Here is a 19,756-nt window from a genome sequence, read left to right on the forward strand (position 1 = left end):
TTTCTGATTTTTTTAATTTGGATTCTCTCTCTTTGTTTCTTGATGAGTTTGGCTAACGGTTCATCAATCTTGTTGATCTTTTCAAAGAACCAGCTCTTGATTTCATTGATTTTTTTGTATTTATTTATTTATACTCTCTATGTCATTTATTTCTGCTGTAATCTTTATTATTTCCTCACTTCTACTTACTCTGGGCCTTTCTGGTTGTTCTTTTTCTAATCCCTTAAGTTGTAGGTTTAAATAGTTTATTAATATATATATATTTTTTAATTTTTTTTTGAGATAGGCCTGTAGTGCTATCAACTTCCCTCTCAGGACTGCTTTTGCTGTGTCCCAGAGATTTTGGGTTGTTGTGTGTTCATTTTCATTTGTTTCCAGGAAGTTTTTTATTTCTTTTTTGATCTCATTGATAACATGCAATTTAGCCTCCATGGGTTTGAATGCTTTGGGGTGTTTTTACTGTAGTTGATTTCTAATTTCATTCCACTGTGCTATGAGATGCTTGATATGATTGCAATCTTCTTGACCTTTAGAGACTTGTTTTGCATCCTAACATATGGTCTATCTTTGAGAATGACCCATGTGGACTTGAGAAGAATATATATTCTGCAGCTTTGGGGTGAAATGTTCTATATATGTCCACTAAGTCCATCTGATCCAGTGTGTTGTTTAGAGTCACTGTTTCCTCGTTAATTTTTTGTCTGAAAGAACTATCCAGTGAAGTCAGTGGGGTGTTAAAGTCCCCTACTATTACTGTATTGCTGTTAATCTCTCCCTTAAAGTTCTCTATAATTTTTTTATATATTTAGGTGCTTCTATACTGGGTGCATATATGTTTACCAGAGTTATCTCCTCTTGTTGGATTGATCCCTTTAACATTATGTAAAGAGTTTTATTGTCTCTTGTGATGGCCTTCATTTTGAAGTCTATTTTGTCAGATATGAGTATTGCCACCCCAGCTTTTTTTTCATTTCCATTTACATGGGAAATTTTTTCCCATCCCTTCTCTCTCATTCTGTGTGATTCTTTTGTTCTGAGGTGAGACTCTTGTAGACAGCATATATTTGGGTCACGTTTTTGTATCCATTCAGCTACCCTATGTCTTTTGATTAGAGCATTTAATCTATTAACATTTAAGGTTATTATTGATAGGTAGTTATTTGTCATTTTAATTCTGTATGCCTACATTTCACTCTCTACTTCTCATTACAGCAGTCCCTTTAGCATTTCTTGCAGTGCTGGTTTGGTGGTGATAAACTCCTTTAGCCTTTTTTGTCTGGGGAGCTCTTTATTTCACCATCTATTTAGAATGACAGCCTTCCTGGATATAGTAATCTTGGTTTCAGATCCTTGTTTTTCATTACCTTAAATATTTCATGCCATTCCCTTCTGGCCTGTAGAGTTTCTGATAAGAAATCGGCTGGCAGCCTTATGGGAGCTTCTTTGTAGGTAAGAAATTGCTTTTCTCTTGTTGTCTTTAAGATTCTCTTTGTCTTTAATTTTTGGCATTTTAATTATGATGTGTCTGGGCATGGGCCTGTTTGAGTTTTTCTTGCTTGGGACTCTCTGTGTTTCCTGGACTTGTGTGACTTTTTCCTTCACCAGATTAGGGGAGTTTTCTGCTATTATTTCTTCAAACATGTTCTCTAACCCTTTGCTCACTTTCTGCTCCTTCTGTCACACCTATTATGTGAATATTGTTACATTTCATGTTGTCCCCCAGCTCCCTTAAGCTGTCCTACTGCTTTTAAATTGTTTTTTCTTTTTGGTTCTCTGAGTGAATTTTTCTGAGTGATTATTTTCTACCCTGTCTTCTAATTCACTGATCCGATCCTTGGCATCCCCTAATCTGCTGTGTATTCCTTCCACTGTGTTCTTTATTAGTGCTAAGACATTCTTCACAATTACTATACCTTTTCTCATGCTGTTGAACATCTTTGCCATCATTATTCTGAACTCTATCTAATAAATTTCTTACCTCTATTTCATTTAGCTCTTTTCTCTGGAGAATTATCTTATTTTTTCATTTTGGGTTTTTTTTTGTCTCCCCATTTTAGCTGCCAGTTGGGTTGTGACTATGTGTTAGGTAGATCTGCTACACCTCCCAGTCTCTAGTGCAGGACAGTGTCAAACGCTGTTTCTGAGTAATTAGATCAGGCAAAGACTCAAATTCTCCAGAGACCTGCCTCTGCCTGTGGACTGATTGCATTCAGTGACGAGTAGTCTCAGGCTTTTGCCCACAGGTGGGGGATGAGGTTTTTCAACAGGGTCGGGTATTTGATTATGCCTAGAGGCTAACTGTTATTCTCAGTCTCTTAAAGGGCCTCTGAAACTCCACAGAATGGGACAAGGCATTTATCAATAGAGTGGGGCAACTGCTCCCTCCCCTGCAGGGAAAAACTGCCTAGGTAGCAAAGGTCTTCCTGAGAAAGATGTCCTCTGCAGTATGAGGGAATGATTCAGCGCAAGAAACTGGGGTGTCTGCCTTCTTAGTTCTAACCACAGAGCCCCCAACTATGGCTTCTGCTCACACAGCTCTAGTCCATTCTGCCCTCCCTCTACTGGAGCCCAATGTGAGTGGCTGCACACAAAATTTTGTGTTGGCCCTTTAAGATGGTGCCTGCATTTCCTGCCACCTCTCCCTGGTAGACAGCAATCCTTCTGCTTTTCACAACCTGAAGTTATGTGGGCACCTTTCTCAGTTCCGGTGCTCTCAGCTAGGGGGCTCAGTTGGGGTTTGGACTCCAGAGTTTTCAGTAGCAAACCCCCACAACTGAGCTATCTCTCCTGAACTTCAGTTGCTGTTTTTGAGAGCTTGGCCAGCCCTTTCACTCCATACTTCCTACCAATCTCTATGCAGTCTCCACTTTCTGTTCTTGGTTATCATGGTCCTCTCCAGCTAGTATTCAATTGATTTTCAGGATGGTTTTTGGGTGGGGCTTTTTTTTTTTTTTTTTTTTTTTGTATTTTAGTTGTAATTCCAGTTTGGTCTTGGAGGTGTGTCAGTGTAGAATCCCCATTTTTAATATCCTCCATATATATACATATATATATATATATAGTTTTAAAGCCACTTTGGTAGTTCTATCTTTCAAGAAATTTCATCTTAGTTATACATTTCATCTAAGTTATCCAATGTATTGGCATAAAATTTTTCAAAATATTCTTCTATTATCCTTTTAGCATCTGTAGTATATGTACTAATGTCCCCTCCTTCATTCTTGTAATTGGTAATTTGAATTTTCTCTCTGTTTTATTGATTAGTCTAACTTGCAGTTTATCAATTTTAGTGATCTTTTTATAAAAAACACCTTTGGTTTTCAAAGATTTTCTCTATTCTCTTTCTGGTTCCAATTTCATTGATATCCAATGCTCTTGAAATGGCCTAAAGGATAATAAAACTTAGGGGAAAACATAGATAGCAATGATTTTGAGTCAAGAAATGATTCACACCCTAGCTGGTTTGGCTCAGTGGATAGAGCATCGGCCTGTGGACTAAAGGGTCCCAGGTTCAATTCCAGCCAAGGACACATGCCTGGGTTTTGGACTCAATCCCACCCAGTAGGGGGCATGCAGGAGGCAGCCAATCAATGATTCTCTCTCATCAATGATGTTTCCATTTCTCTATCCCTCTCCCTTTCTCTCTGAAATCAATAAAAATATTTTTTAAATGATTCACTATTTTCAGATTCTCAATTAGAATACATTTTTAAGAACATCTTTTTCATATTGCTTATATTTCCCTTTTAACAGAAGTACAAATGTTAAAAATGATATGAATCTGTGTGCAGAGTTCCAAAATAGCTTTATCAATATATAAAAACTGATTCTGTCCTGGCCATTGTGGCTCAGTCGTTAGAGCATCAACCTGCTCACCAAAAGGTCTTGGGTTCAATTCCTGGTCAAGGGCACATACCTGGGTCACAGGTTCACCAAGGGCCAGGGGGAGGCAACAAATCCATGTGTCTCTCTCACATTGATGTCTCTCTCTCTCTCTCTCTGCCCCTCCCTCCCTTCCATGCTCTCTAAAAATCAATGGAATAAATATCCTCAGGTGAGAATTAACAACAAAAAAACTGATTCTAAGTGATATTAAAGTGTTGTGTCATATTTTAATAGGCAGTTCATTTTTTACTGTTTATAAAATAAGTAGAGGCCTGGTACATGAAATTCATGAACTCATGGGGGTGTCCCTCAGCCTGGCCTGCACCCTCTTGCAGTCTGGGAGCCCTCAGGGGATGTCCAACTGACAGCTAAGCCGTCAGTTGGACATCCTTAGCGCTGCCACGGAGGCGGGAGAGGCTCCTGCCACCAGCGCTATGTTCGCCAGCCATTTGTCTGGCTTCTGGCTGAACAGTGCTCCCCCTGTGGGAGCACACAGCTCCTGCGTTGAGTGTTTGCCCCCTGGTGGTCAGTGCAGCGTGTCATAACGACCAGTCATTCTGCCATTCGGTCAATTTGCATATTAGCCTTTTATTATATAGGATGAAATATTTTTAGAGTAGATGGTATTTTAAAGTAGATGAAATTCAGCCTGTGTCTTTAAAAGTCTAATACAATTTATAATGTGGTAAAAGCCTGCAGAGAAATCCAGACAAAGTAGTCTTATAGTTCAGGGCAAAAGCAAATATTTCTGTGGCTGAATATTTGGCCTTGAGTTGTGGACAGTGGGACAGGAGAATGGGGAGTGTGTAGGTGTGGGTAGGGTCCCTAGGCCTAGCCTGAGATCAGGGCCATCTTCCGCCCACTCGTCAGTCCCCAGTCCCACCCCGTCGCCACCCACCCCGGTTCCCCCTGGTTCCTGTTCGCCATCCAGCGATCGGAGCCTGCAGGCTGGGGGGAGGGACTGATCGGTCGTTCTGATCGTTACGCCGTTATGGTTGCTGGCCTTTTATTATATAGGATATTGGAAAGGTATCTGAGGCAGATCAAGCAGATCATTGAATAATAATTTTTTCATTGTAGTCTGCTGGTAATGGACAAATAATGAAGCTGAATGGAGAGTAATATGTTTCAGGTACATTAACTGATTAGCAGGTACAAGGGGAGTGAAAGGAGAGAGAGACTGAAAGAAAGGAGGGAAGTTACATGGAAGGTTTCCAAAAGAAAAGCAACAGGCCCTGGAAACTGAACAAGGGAGAAAAATGAGGTATGACTGACTTCACGGTGTCAAGTTTGGGAGATGCGTGCATTGAGGTTATGACAAACATACAAGGCAATGTGAGCCAGACCTGACTATGGTCCTGGAGGTGAGACTGGTGGGCGGGGAATGGAACAGAGAGCTGAGGAAGGTCGCTTAGGATTTGGCAACTGACTGAGCATCTGCAAGGAGACACAGGTCCAGTCGGCTGCTGTGAACACAGGGCTGAATTTACGCAAAGATGCAAAGGCACAGATACAGGTTTGTGACGTACACACTCGGAAGTGTTACTTAAAGCAAGAGATTACAAACACTTTAAAAGTCTAAGACAATGTATAATGTGGTAAAAGCCTGCAGAGCAATTCCAGCACTGTGGTCTTATGGTTCCCAATCTCTAGGGCAGGATATAATAAAAATAGAAATAACGGTATCAGCTACTATGTCTTGAGCCCTCCCATGTGGTAGACAGCACCTTAAAGTGCTTTTCCAATATTAACTCAATTACTTCTCAGCCCTATGAAGGAGGGAAAGAGGTGCCACTATAATTCCCATTTTAAAGATGGGGAAACTGAAACACAGAGAACTGAAGTCACTTATACAAGGTCACACAGCTGGAAAGTTGTTCAGCCTAGCAGAAGCCCAGGCTATCTGAACACTAGGCTGCCCTCTGCAAGGACAGAGAGATCCTTATGAAATGATGTATCTGGGGGAGGGGGAGAACAGGAGACAGAAAAGGAGCAATCAGAGAGGTGCATTCTCACACAAACGTGCTTCTGGCAGGAGGATTACAAATGCACGCCATGCCAGATGGTCCTTAAGGAAAGCAGGGAGCGAGTGCCACGTGTTCGTCTTATGGATTCTATTTAAACCATTTAAAGCCACTAAGTCATCCACACTCTCCATTTTTAAATTCTTTGGATGAGTAGGATCACTTGAAGAAATTAATGGGCTACTTTTCAAAGCTTTTTTTTTTTCAAAGCTACTTTTCATAGACGTAGCTGCACATGATTCAGACGTTTAAAGTACAGCTTCTGGAACACTGCTTCTCGGAGTGGCGCATGGACAGGCAGCATCAGTGGCCCTTGAAAACTTGTTAGAAATAAAAAGTCTCACCCTCACCCCAGACCCACTGATTCAGAACCTCTGGGCTGGGCCAGCCACCTGTGACCAGCTCTCCAGGTGATGCTGATGAATGCCCAAGTAGAAGAGCCACAGCTCTAGAATATGAGATGGTCTGTGTGCGTATTAAATCTTTGGGGACCCTGTCCCAGGTCAGAGTACTGAAGGAACACAGCCCGTGCCCCTCCTGCCCAGCCTGATGGGCTCTTAGCGGAATGCATGCTAGGGTGGAGCTCAGGTGAGGTGAGAAGTCCTTTCTTCTGTTGTGATATGAAAGAGAGGCGACAAAGGCCTTCTGCTCCTGCTACCATCATGCACAGGTACTAGCTGGGTCTTTGCCCAACCCCTTGCGGCAGAATCTGCCCGGGACAAAGACATGGCAATTAGTGTGTTTCCTGTCCCCTTGGCCTTCAGAGTGAGATCTCTTAACCAACCAGACAGTTCCACCAGGAGATAGAGCCAGCTTCATAGGCTGCCAAAGAAGCAAGTAAACAGCCAAATAAACAAGCCAGCCTTGAGGGTTTGCATGTAAGGCTCTACAAAGTCCTTAACTCACCCTGCTACAACTTAGACATTGTGTCCCCCCTTCCCCTGCATTTCGATGCCATCTGAACTCATCCCCCCCTCGCCCTTTCTTGCCACTCATCCTACCAGGTCCCAGCTCACCTGTGCTGCCAACTGGCTACCCAAGCCCTTGCCAGGCCCTGGGCCTACTGTCCAGCCACGCATACCCACTGACCCTGACAATCCTGCCGAGGAGACTGTCACTAGAACGATCTCCTCACCCGATTCCCAGGAACAGGCCCCGTAGTTGGAAGTTGGCATGCCCTCGGGCATTAAATGCCTCACCAGTAGAGACAGCCATGTACCTTGCACCTGGTCTCCGTAACCAGCTGGTCAGAAAATTAGGATGATGGGCCACCCTGACATAATGTTAACCAGTGCTTGAGATGAAAGGGAAAACAAAGAAGTAGACCGATGTCTGCATTTGCCAGGTGGGGAGAGCAAGGAGAATCAGACTGGTTTATTCCGATGGTTGAGGCGAGAAAAGGAAGGCAGATCTGTTCCAGACCTCATGGCGAGAAAGATGGCACCTCATCCTTCCTCCCAGCCCTCCGCCTCACCCCAGCCCGCCCCACTTCGCCCCACTTCCACTCAGCCCATTCTTCCTCATCGCATCTGTCCTCTCACCCCACAATCGCACCCCTCCCCACCCCATCTCTCCTGACTCTAGCTCACCCTCTCACTCCCAGCTAGTTGAAGTGATACGGCCTCTCGTCCTTTCTAAAACTATTCATATGCAATGTCTTGTTAAGAGCACTTTTATTACATTTCCTCTTCTATTTGGTGAAATTCAATGATGAGTTGCTGAAACGCAGGTGAGCATCCCCGACGGACAGGATGGGAGCAGCGCGGTGTGCAGGGCCACCCGCCTGTACCTGACCCTTTCGGGGGAGTGTGTCTCCCCACTTATCCCCACCGGATGGCAAGCACCTCAGCAGATCCTGCGTTTGCTTTCGTTCCCTCTGCACAGGGCTCAAGGCCAACGTCCCATCGTGGTCAGGAAGGGCACCGGGGGATTAAGGGGGTTCCCACCCCAGTGTATGTGGGGGCTTTCTGAAGGACGCAGGCCTTCCTCGGGCAGCAGGGCAGGGCTGTTTGAGCTCGCAGACTCTCCATGCAGCCGGTTCTCAGCCCTGCCACTTCCTGGCCACGAGGTCTCAGTTGGCATAAGCATTTCAATCCTCAGTTTCCCCATCTCCAAAATGCACACAGCCTGCCTCCCAGGCTCCCTAGGAAAGGCCCCACACACTCGCATCACTGTCTCAAGTTATTATGCAATTACCAACAGCTGGTCATTTTCAACTACAAAAGTGACAAGCTCAGATGGCTCACCTCAACATCCTCCTTTCGTATATGTTCGTATTCACTTTCTCTCCCTCCCACAACAGGAGGCAAGCTGTTGTTTAGTATCTTGTCCTAAGATCTAAACAGTGTCTAGACATGGTATGCAATCAATAAATATGCAAATGAATAAATGGATGAATGACATGTTTAATGAATGCCTAGAACATAGTAAGTGTTAAATATGAATGTTATTATTATATTAGCAATTGGCAAAGCAGGAGCATAGAATACTGGACAATATTGGCTCAAGTGAAAATTAATGCCACATTACCAAATATTTTATCCTCTTCAGTAACTTTAGTGTGTTGCATCAAACCAATCTTTCTTTTTTTATTTGGTACTAATTTATTTTATTTTACTCTTCAATTACAGATTACTTTTAATATTATTTTGTATTAGTTTCAAGTGGTTAGATAATCATATGCCAGCGGTTATCAACCTGTGGGTCGTGACCCCTTTGGGGGTCAAACGACCCTTTCACAGGGGTCACCTAAGACCATCGGAGAAAACACATATATAATTACATATTGTTTTTGTGATTAATCACTATGCTTTAATTATGTTCAATTTGTAACAATGAAATTAGGGATCACCACAACATGAGAGACTGTATTAAAAGGTCATGTCATTAGAAAGGTTGAGAACCACTGTCATATGCTTTACGAAGTATTCCTCCTGATATTTCCAGTACCCACTAGCACCATACCTAGTCATTACAGTATTATTGACTATACTTCCTAGGCTGTATTTTATATCCCCATAACTATTTTGTAATTACTAATCTGTACTCAATTCCTTCACCGTTTTCACCGAGTCACCCAGTTGCTCCTCTAGCAACCACCAGTCTGTTCTCCATATCTATGAGTCTGTTTTGGTTTCGTTTGCTCATTTATATTGTTCTTCAGCCTTCACGTATAAGTCAAATCATGTGGTATTTGTCTTTCTCTGATTTATTTCATGAAGCATAATACCCTCTAGGTCCATCCATGCTGCTGCAAATGGGAAGATTTTGTACTCTCTTGTGGCCAAGTAATATTCCATTATATACACGTAACCAAACCAATTTTCTTCTCAGCTAGAAAAAAAACACCCTGGATCAAATTGATTGATATTGTAATAATGTCAGTCAGCGATTACCATTATCCTATACAAATATTTGGAAAAAGTAAACTGCACAATTAAATTCATGATAACAACCCTATGCAGATTTGCTGAACACCTACTGTGTGCCAGGTGCTGCCCCAGCACTTGGCAGGTCTCATTCCCAAAACTCTCAACAGGCTTCAAGTGGGGGCTTCATCTCTCTTCGGTGGGTGAGGACCCCACCCCAGGGAGGGCAGGAGTGGGTGGGATGTGTGGTAAGAGGAGGTGCTGGGCTGGCACCCCGGGACCCCTTCACTAGCCTGTTATGTTAGGAGCCCCACCCCGTGTACATAAGCTCTGCTATAAGGGGTCGGGAGTCTGCTACCCAAAGTCTGGACTAGAACAGCTGCATGGGGGCCTCAACTGAAAACTCCCCGGCAGCTACACTGGCCCAGGTGCCCAGGGCTTGGTGCTGCGTGCCTTCAGCCATCTGTCATCTCTACTCTGAGCTGCATGGGTGGTGCCTGTAAAAGTGGCTGTGCTGCCTCCAGGGCCCGAGTCTGGCCTCCACGTCTGTGAAGCAGGCTTCTCCAGCACCCTCCGCCTGCTCAGGGCACCCCGAAGTGTGGGGCTCCGCCATTGAATTTAACTTAGTGGGAGGTGGTCCAGGGTCATCCCCACCCTCCACAGGAGAACTCTGCGGCACATCCTACAAGGACTAAGCCCCTCGGGGGTGGGAGACCTGCTGGGGAGCCCCTGCCCTGCTCCCTGTTCCGCCCTGTGCTACCATACAGTTGAGCACCAGTGAGGCCCTGGGGAAGCAGACTGCACGCCACAAACCCCCACCCCCCCCCATCCCCCCATTCCCCCACCCGTGTCCGCAAGGCGCCGCTGGGGCCAGACCTCAGGTGGTGCAGCCTGTGCCTGTGTCCCTCGCCATGTCGGGCTTGCCTGCCACCCTCAGTGCGCATCAGAAATACTGCGCAGTCGGAGAGGCGGGGGGGGGGGGGGGGGGGGGGGGGGGGGACACACACAACTGAGGGGTCGTCAGGAGTGTCTGCCCACATTCCAGACGCCCCTGGTAGCCCAAGTGAAGGTCACTGCCTCAGTCTTGTTTCCTTCCGTCTACCATGCGGCTGGGGGAGGCATCTGCCCTGGGCTTAGCTGCTCCTTCTCCCAGGAAGTCCTCCCAGGCTCACCTGCCCCAGGTTCCTTTGGTACCTTTCACCAGCACTGAACTGACCCCGGGCCTCTCTCCAGGGTCATAGCCCCCTGGGTACCTGTAACGCACGCACCCCTCTGTCTAGCGCATTCTGGCACGCAATCACCGAGGGAGGAGATACGGAACTATTCTGGTTGGTGTTGAAACCCAAGTAACAATGTAGAAATGAAGCTGAAGGGCCGAGCCTGCTTTATCCAAAGCTGCAGAGGCGCAGGCTGCGGCTGCGCCCAGAACAGGTGAATTGAGAAGGAGCCGCGGCCTACACTCACGGGCTAGCCAGCCTGCCCTGCCCGGAGGCTGGGGGGCAGGCGCTCACTCCTTGTGGGTTCTGATCAGCAGCCTCAGGGAAGGGGTTTACAGATTTGCTCTTTCTCTGGCAGCTGAACTCAAGTCGGCAGAGAAGTGTTTGTCTGTAGTGAGCAAGGAATTCTGGGACGTCAGGTGAAGCCGTGGAAAGAGGGAGCCGCCACATCCCACCCCCGAAGTGATGGTTTTCAAACGTGGGCGCTTCCGCCGCCCTCCTCTGGGCTTGCAAAGTGCGGAAGCCACAGACCCAGAGCCCGGCCCCTGGGGTGCGCGCCTGAGTTCACGTTCTCCAAGAAGAAACAAAGTGCCCACACCTGAACCCCTCTACTCCCCACCACCGCACCCCCCCCCCAACCCCGCCGCCTTCCGTCATCCCACCAGGCAGGTGGTGTTGCGGGGCCTCGGGTTCTCCCCAGCCAGGGCCTTACCTGCCCTGCGCGCGTCCTCCGCCTCCGCTCCGCAGGCCCGGCTGCCCTGAGGGTGGGAGCCCCTATGAACAACACAGACATCTCGTTAGCGCGGCCTTTCCCACGCAGCACCGTGCGCGCTGCTGCAGCCCCCCGCGACCTGGTGATGACGTGGCATGTGACGGGCATGCTGGGCGGATGGTGAAACGGTCTGGGGGCCGGTGGTGGTGGGGAGGGGGGACACAGGCGGTCCAGCCGGGCACTCTGTCCCGGGAGGCCTCCCTGCGCGAGGGAAACGCGGGCTGAGGGATGCTCGCGGGGAAGGTGTCCCGGGCGCGATGGAGCTGGAGAGGGTGCAGTTTTACCTGGACCTTTTCCAGAGCATGTATGGATGCTGGAGGCCAGAAGAGACTGGAGCAGCGCAGCCAAGCTTCCAGGTCGCTGGGAGAGGCGAGCACGGGCTGCGGGGCTGGCGGCCTCCTTGGGGCTGAAAGGGTCCGTCTGTGCGCGGGAAGCTGGAGGCCGCCCCGCGGGCCTGGCGCAGCCTCTGCTCCTTTCCCCTCACGTCCCCGCGGCTGTGCCTGTAGCTTCCCACCACCCGGCAGTGTCAGACCAACACCACGCGGTTACACATCCGCCTTCTCACCGTCCCCTGGGAGCAACACCGGCCAGAACTCAGCGGCGGGTGACCGCGCTCCGCCCGCTCCCTCCACTGGGGGCCGGCCCTGTGCCCGCACCCTCCGCCCTGTGCTGAGTCCTGAGAGGCGTGGACGGCCACTCTGAGCCTCAACACACAGGCAACACCTGAAACTGCCGCCAGAGGCCCCGTCAATTCGCTGAAGAAGGAGAAAAGGGAAGTACGTTCCAAAAGAAAGATGTTTACCTTTTACAGGTTTTGATTTTAGTTTTCAAACTAAAGGGATTTTATGCATGTTCCTGGAGAATTTCCAAAACACTCAGCTCCTGCAGCGGAATCCCGGCCGGAAGTGGTAGGCCAAGTGCCCTGCTGGGGAGTGGACCACCCCCGGGCAGTGCTGGTGAAGGCCAGGCCCAACCAGGGTCTTCAGGGCCCGTTGAAACTATGACAACTTTTTAAAATAAGAAAAACAAAAGTACCCAAACTACAGTCAACTGTTCACTCTCTACAATTTGGGAAAGTGGGTTTATGTTGGGCCCCGGGCAGCTAGCCGAGCTCACCCTGACAGTGTAGCAAAGCCACACACGCTAGGTCCACATTCTGCACAACCCTGGTGGAAAGCAGGCGTGGCCAGCATCCGGCTAGCCCAAGTGGTGCAGGGGGTCAGCGGGAGTCCCGCAGAACCAGAAATACATGCCAGCGGTTTGCATTAACTGTTGGAGAAAGACCACCTCGCTGAGTGCTCTGGACTTAATTGTATATCTACCTATAGCCTTCTGTGTCCTAAAAATGGCTTAGGATGACTTCCAATAATAGGTAAAATGTAACACAATAAATAAAATTAAAATGAGCAGATGAGGAAATCAAAGGAAAGGACAAAGAAGGTAAGCTGTGCAGGTGGCCAAGGACATGTTGGGGGCTTTGTATCACTGCACAGGGCGGCCAACGGGTCAGATAGCATGGTCTCCCCCGAGTCCTCTTCCTGGAAATACCGTTTAACCCATCCCCCAATTGGAGTTGAGAGTAGTCACATGGCAGGACTTCTCACAGAGATTTGTGGTGTGATCATCTGATGGTCAGGCTCAGGCCAGACACTGGAGCAGCGGTTTTCTAATGCTGTTGGCCATATAGCATCATGGTGAAATCCATGACCTAATTCAGATGAAAGCAGAGGTGTCTGACTGTTCCCCCACTGGGGAGCTGTTTCCTCTTTCCTTGGGGCCACCACCCTCAGCAACGCTAACCTAAGACCCTCCCTCTCCTTCTCTCAGGGACTGCACAGCATGGTGTGAAATCCAGGCAGGAGAATAGCTGTTTCTAAGGGGTTTTCACAGTCTATGAGTGGTGCTGGTGGTGAGGAGAGAGGAGAGCAGTTTCCATCAGCCAGAGGAGCAAGTCTGAGAAGCACTAGAATAGCCAAGATTCACGGATTTTGGCAGTGGGGTTTATGATAGCTTGCAATAGAGCAATGTCACTGCAAATCTACAAGGTGTGGAGAAGTACTCTATACCACATTCCAAAGCCATACTGGACAGGGGACCCATTAGTGGGTAAGGCCATACTGGGTTTCACAACCAAGGGCATGTTGGGAAGCTATCTCCTTTTTCAGAAGCTATTTCTTCTTCAGGAGTGCATCTCTGTCCCCTAGGCAGACTTTCACAAATACATCTCTCTGCTCCTCTCTGTACCCCACCAACAGGCTGACCCAGAAAAGCAGCAGCTGCTGAGGCTACCATCTATATGACCTCAGTTGCTCTCATGCTCACAAACACTCCCTTCTTTGAACACTGAGGTCTTGCACCCACTGTGCTGAATCAAGCTCAGGCAATGAGACAGAGCAAACACTTAAACAAGGCTGCCTCTTTGCCAGGCCCTGTCCTGTGTGCACCAGATGTAGAAACTGTCCTGTTTCTTACAACAGTTATTGAGGTAGAAACTGGTAGAGCTGGACTCCACATACAGGCTGACTCCACAGAGCAGGCACCATTAGTGTGAACAAATTATCAAGTTCCTTTACCCAAAGTGTTAGGGTGCAAGGCATTTAATAGCCACAGCCAAGACTAAGCATACAACAATGGCAGCTCCAGGGTAGTTTTTAAAGTTATCTACTTGTGAGAGATCAGTAATCCATGAGTGATGCTGTTGCAAGCATTACGGTCAATCTGAACTCAGACAGAGCATAAAACTACACTGAACTGACAAAAGGACACTTGGTTCAGCTGTCAGAACCTTCAAAAGACACATATCCAAAACTTGAAATAATGGAACAGATGAGTAGAGATTGATTATTTGTTTATAATAAAGTATTTTTTTATGAAAGGTATGGTTAAAAATTTTGGAAACAGGTTTTCCTAGAACCTATATAATATAACTTAATTATAATGGTATATTACCCTACAACCTTTCAAGAATGCCTTTATTATATAGGGTAAACCACAGTGATAGAGTTTAATCCTAGGCATGTTTAACACTCCGTTGCCACGGAGGCCTTAAAAGCTCCACCATATACCATATCTAGAAAATATTGCTGGGTATTCTTCTCCTGGATGCAAAGGCTTCTTTCTGACATTGATTTGTCATATTGTTTCCTATGAATGATCTCCAGCTATTAACTAAGGTCATGCAATAAAAATGAGGTAAGAGCCCTGGCCAGTTTTGCTAAGTGGTTAGAGGGTCGGCTTGTCACCCAAAGGGTCTCATATTTGATTCCCAGTCAAGCACACATCCCTCCATTATAGGCTCAATCCCCGCCCCCAGTTGGGGTGCAAGCCAGAGGCAACCAATCGATGTGTCTCTCTCACATCAATGTTTCTCTCTCTCCAGCGCCCCCCTCCCCCACTTCCCTCCCCTCCACTCTCTATAAAACAGTCAATGGAAAAAATATCCTTGGGTTACAAGTAAAAAAAAGAAAAAAGAAAAAAATACTTTTCACAAAGTCTAAGAAACACAAAGCAATTCTGGTACAACCAGAATTCAACACCAACTTTCATGTGTCCAAGAATGGCACTCTACTCAGCCCATTACACTGCTGCATCTTTGTTAAAGTCTAAACAAAATGGGACTGGAGGTCTGTTCCAGGCTTCCTTCTACAATGCTATTTTCACTTCTACCCATTTGGATTCTACCTCAAATAGTGCTAAGACCCTCATCCAGGAGAGCACTGGGATTGTTCACCTGACCCCTACCCACCACCCCTCCCAAGGAGCAGGCTGTGGCTGTGCCCCTCACAGGCCTCTCAGCCATTTGCATATACATCTTTCCCCCCCAAACTGGAAGGCACAGTAAAGCAGGACAACCCACATTGGCCATCACACTGCACATACACAGTCAGCAGTAAATGCTCAATGAATGTATCAGGAGAATTGAAATGACATGAGTCATCTCAGAAGTTCTAGTATCTATAAAGGGAATTAGTTGAAAATTCTCTTTTAAAACAACTGCCACCACACAGGAGAAGTTGAACAGTGTCATGGGTTCCAGTATTACCCCAGGCATGCGGCCAAGTGCTCTGCCCACAGGTGCCGCACAGAGCATGCCCTGTCGTGGGCAGGATGATTGACTAAGTAAACGTTCAATCTTTTCTTTTAAATGCTGTCACTTCAAAATACCGCTCTTCGGCCTTGGCAATTTCATAAACTATTTTCTACAAATATGTGGAGACGGATCCTTCCCTCTGTGTAAATTATGAATGTTGATGTGTTCCCACTATGTACATGTGTCCTGAGTAGCTTTAGAGAAAAGACAAATATTTTGAACATGAATTTCCTCATTGAGGAAGAAGAGATATCTTGTGGTGCTTAAAACACAGAATTGAGGTGTCCATATTTAGCAGCTAATTCTACAAATAATTTCTTTCTGATTCTCAATCTTTAGATTTTATTAAACCAAAGAGATAATTTAAACCTAGCCTAACAAACAGGAATGCTTGAGCCTCCTCAAGGCAAATAGTACTAAATCTTGATTTGTTGTTTTTTTTTATAACCATGGAGGAATTCTAAGAAGAAAAATCCTATTTCAATAGAAGTTATTAAATCTAAAATGGTTTCTTTCAAAAAAAAAAAAAAAACCAAAGAGATACACACAGTGATTTAAATGGAATAAATATGAGGCATTTTCTGAGACCACAATTTAGATTAAATAATTTCACAACTGCCAAAGCAATCCAAACAGCTTTTTAACAGCCTCATTCCTAGCTTTCCGGTTCTCCTGTTTGAGATGACTTGAATTGGCATTTTTCTAAATGTATAAACTGTATTAGGCTACAGATTTTATAAAAACAGAACTGGCCCTCGGGAAGTTTACAATCTAGTTGATGATGGAGAATATATAAACCTGTCCAAAGTCACTGACACCTTGAAAGAACTGCTCTTTAAATTACTACTCCCATTAATATTACTATTACCAATTCCATGCATTTTATTTTCTGTGTATACTGTTGAAAATTGTCTCCTGACATCTTGATTTTCTTTTTAAAAAGAACACAGTTCAACAAATAAAATATCAATCTGGTATTAGAGTTTCATTTATTAAAGAAACAAACATAAACACTCCATTTGTCTGCAGCTTAATTATAAAAAGCGCTTGGAAGTGGGGCGTGTCTTTCAGGGTGCCAGGTGAAGAGACACATGCCACAAATATGGATCAACATGTAGAAGTCTTGAAACACGGGGGTCCTGACTCCTCCCTGTCACCAGCACTCAAGGGGCAACATTTCCCTTTGGACATTTCTAGGCTGCTACCCTCTGAAAACATTCCTTTCCTAAGTAAAATCACAGGGGTCCGTTTTCAAAAGGGCTTACCTGGTAATTTGTGTTCTTGTACTGAAGTCAAGAGACCTCATTGAGCGTAGAACTTCAATGCACCCCAAGTACTGCAAGGGGAAAAAATGTAAATCATGAGCCCTGGGACCTGAGATGAAGAGACACCCCAAATAACATCAAGGGCATTTCTGGAAGCCATACACATTTCCTAATCACATTTAACTTTACATTCGTGGTGATACTTTATCCTGTTTCTGTAATTGTGACAACGCATAAGAAACTATGCTGAATGCTTAGATTGGCACTACGCTCAACTTTTCTGAAACCTGTAATATTGTCACTTTACTAGAATTTGAAAATACATTTTTAAACTCTTGTTCAGGTGCAACTTATATGCCATAAAATACAGAAATCTTAAACAGATAATTCACTGATTGTTTAAACATATATCTGTCCTGTAACCACCCAGACGCCAACATCTCAATATCATATTTCTAGTCCTTTACAAGGCTTGTAGAAGTTTATAATTTCTAAAGAAAGAACAAAACTAAACTAAAATACCAACATTTTTTGCTAATATTAATTTCTTTATTTAAAAAAATATATTTTGGATTCTATGAATAAACTATATTATCTTCAAAGATGCTTTACTTTGGTTTACCAGAAAGCTCTTTTCTGCATTATTTGACATAAATTTTTAGAAGGTTAATTTTCACATCTACATTTCTAGTTAATTTTTTTATGTTTCACACATGAAAATGTGTGTGTGGGGGGGTGAGGGTGTGTGTGAGCACGTGCGTGTGTGTATGAATATATGGACACAACTAAGGCTAAAGATAAACAACTAGAATGGTAGAGATATAATATTTAGCTTCCAAAGTCCATGGAGAGTTTGAAGATACAGATGTTTTATATCAATGCTTTTAAATTTAGACTCAGCAGGAAGAGAATTCATGGTAGAATACAGAAAAAGCTGCATTTGAACCATTCAGAAAACCTGAATTTGAGCTTGGGTCCATAATATCTTATTATGTAACTTTAAGCAAAAATTCTCTAAACCTAAGTCTCTCTGCCCATAAAATGTGGTTTTTACTCCAACCATTGCATAGGCAGGTGAAACTTCCACCATCACATCACAGAGTTATTCACATACCATAACCACCATCACAGGATGAGGATACCATGGCCAATGTCGCAGAGATAACTGAATTAGATGACCGCCAACAGTGACCAACATCACAGACTCCTGAACACCAGGACCATTGTCACAGGGCTATGATTACCACTACCACCAAAGTCACAGACATGTAAATACCACTTCCACATGCAGAATTACATGACTACCATGAACAACATGGCAGAGTTATATAAGTAGCGTGATGCTATCACAAGCCATATGAAAACTATGAGCAATCGTGTAGGTTATGTGAATGCCACAGGTGCTGTTACAGTTATGTGGATACCACTATCACTAAGATATATGAAGGCCATGACCCACTTTGCAATTATGAGATTGCCATACCCAACACTGTCACAACACCCAGAGTTATGTGAATACCACCACCAGCAATATTACAAAGTGAGGCAATTAGTGACCAGAGGAGCATAGTTGTGTCATAGCTACAAAACCGCCTCTCAACAATATGTGAATACTATCATCGTCACCTTGGAGAGTTATGCAAATTTTACACCCACAGCTGCAAACCCAGGGGAATGCTCCATGACCACCATCACAAGTGTTTGAATGTGACAACAACCACTTCAGATTATCAGAATACTGCAACCACCATCACAGAGCTATTGAAAACTATGACCCAGGTTGCAGAATTATTGAATACCACCACCACAGAGTAATGCGAATGCCGTGAACAATGTCACAGTTATGCAATTACTACTAGCAACAGTGATACTTGAGTACCATGGTCACCAACACCACAGGGTTATATTAATACCACCATTTTTGTCACAAAATTATCTGAATGCCACCTATAGCTTCATAGTTTTGTGACTACCATGACCAAAATTGCAGAGCTATGTAACATCAAATCTACCAACATCACAGAGTTCTGGGAAAACCACGATGATCATAACAGTCACATGAATAACACGAATAGCATTGCCTTGTTTTATGTGTCCCAACACCACCACTGCAGAATCATGTAACTATAAGTACCACGACCATCATAGAATTATGTGAGTGCCACCACACCCACCATCTCAGCGTCATTTGAATACACCACCTATACCATATCACATGTATGAGAGTATGATCAGTGCATATTGAAGAGGCATATGAATACCACCAAAAACATTACAGAGTTATGAGACCAAAACCAATAACCTCATAGTTGTGAACACCACGCTCACCCTTGCACAGCTGTGTGGAGACCACACCAGTACTGCTGAGTTATATGAATACCGCTACCACCATCGCTGAGTTATGTGAAGATCGTGACAAACTGCAGAGTTACAGGATTAGTATACCCAACACCATCAACTATGTGAAGAACCAGCACAACAGCCGAGTGGAGCTAGTTGAATACCACCACTGTCCTGGCAGGTCTAGGAGAATACCACCACCAATGTCACAAAGATATGTTAGCACTATGGTTGCCATCATAGTCATGCAAATGCTTCCACCTCCATTGCAGAGTTTTGTGAATACCATAACCCTAACAAGCCAGACTTATGTGACTATCCTGACCAAAGTTACAGATTTCGGTGAATACCACCACCTTGCAGTGACATGTTAACACCAATGCCACCACCATTATAGAACTGTGTAAATGCAAGCATACCTCATTTTATTGTGCTATGTTTTAATTGTGTTTTCATCAACACTGAGTCAAGACCCTCCACCAGCAAAAAGATTAAGATTCGCTAAAGGTGCCGAAACCGGTTTGGCTCAGTGGATAGAGCGTCGGCCTGCGGACTGAAAGGTCACAGGTTCGATTCCGGTCAAGGGCATGTACCTGGGTTGTGGGCACACCCCCAGTGGGGGATGTGCAGGAGGCGGCTGATCGATGTCTCTCTCTCATCGATGTTTCTGACTCTCTATCTCTCTCCCTTCCTCTCTGTAAAAAATCAATAAAATATATTTAAAAAAAAAAAAAAGATTCGCTAAAGGCATGGATGATGGCTAGCATTTTTAGCAATAAAGTTTTTTTTGGTTAA

At 45.1% G+C, this 19,756-nt stretch overlaps 1 protein-coding gene across 2 annotated transcripts in view; it reads right to left on the reverse strand.

Moving 5' to 3' along the window:
* Positions 1 to 19,756, reverse strand: part of SHC3 (SHC adaptor protein 3) — a 147,380-nt gene that overhangs the window by 91,845 nt on the left and 35,779 nt on the right. For both annotated transcript variants that reach the window (XM_036302406.1, XM_036302405.1), the window contains exon 2: positions 16,622 to 16,692. In XM_036302406.1, coding sequence (XP_036158299.1) covers positions 16,622 to 16,692 — 71 coding nt within the window. The remainder of the gene's footprint in view (positions 1 to 16,621; positions 16,693 to 19,756) is intronic.

This window comes from Myotis myotis, unplaced genomic scaffold (genome assembly GCF_014108235.1).
Source record: "Myotis myotis isolate mMyoMyo1 unplaced genomic scaffold, mMyoMyo1.p scaffold_m19_p_31, whole genome shotgun sequence".
In the NCBI taxonomy this organism is placed as follows: domain Eukaryota; kingdom Metazoa; phylum Chordata; class Mammalia; order Chiroptera; family Vespertilionidae; genus Myotis; species Myotis myotis.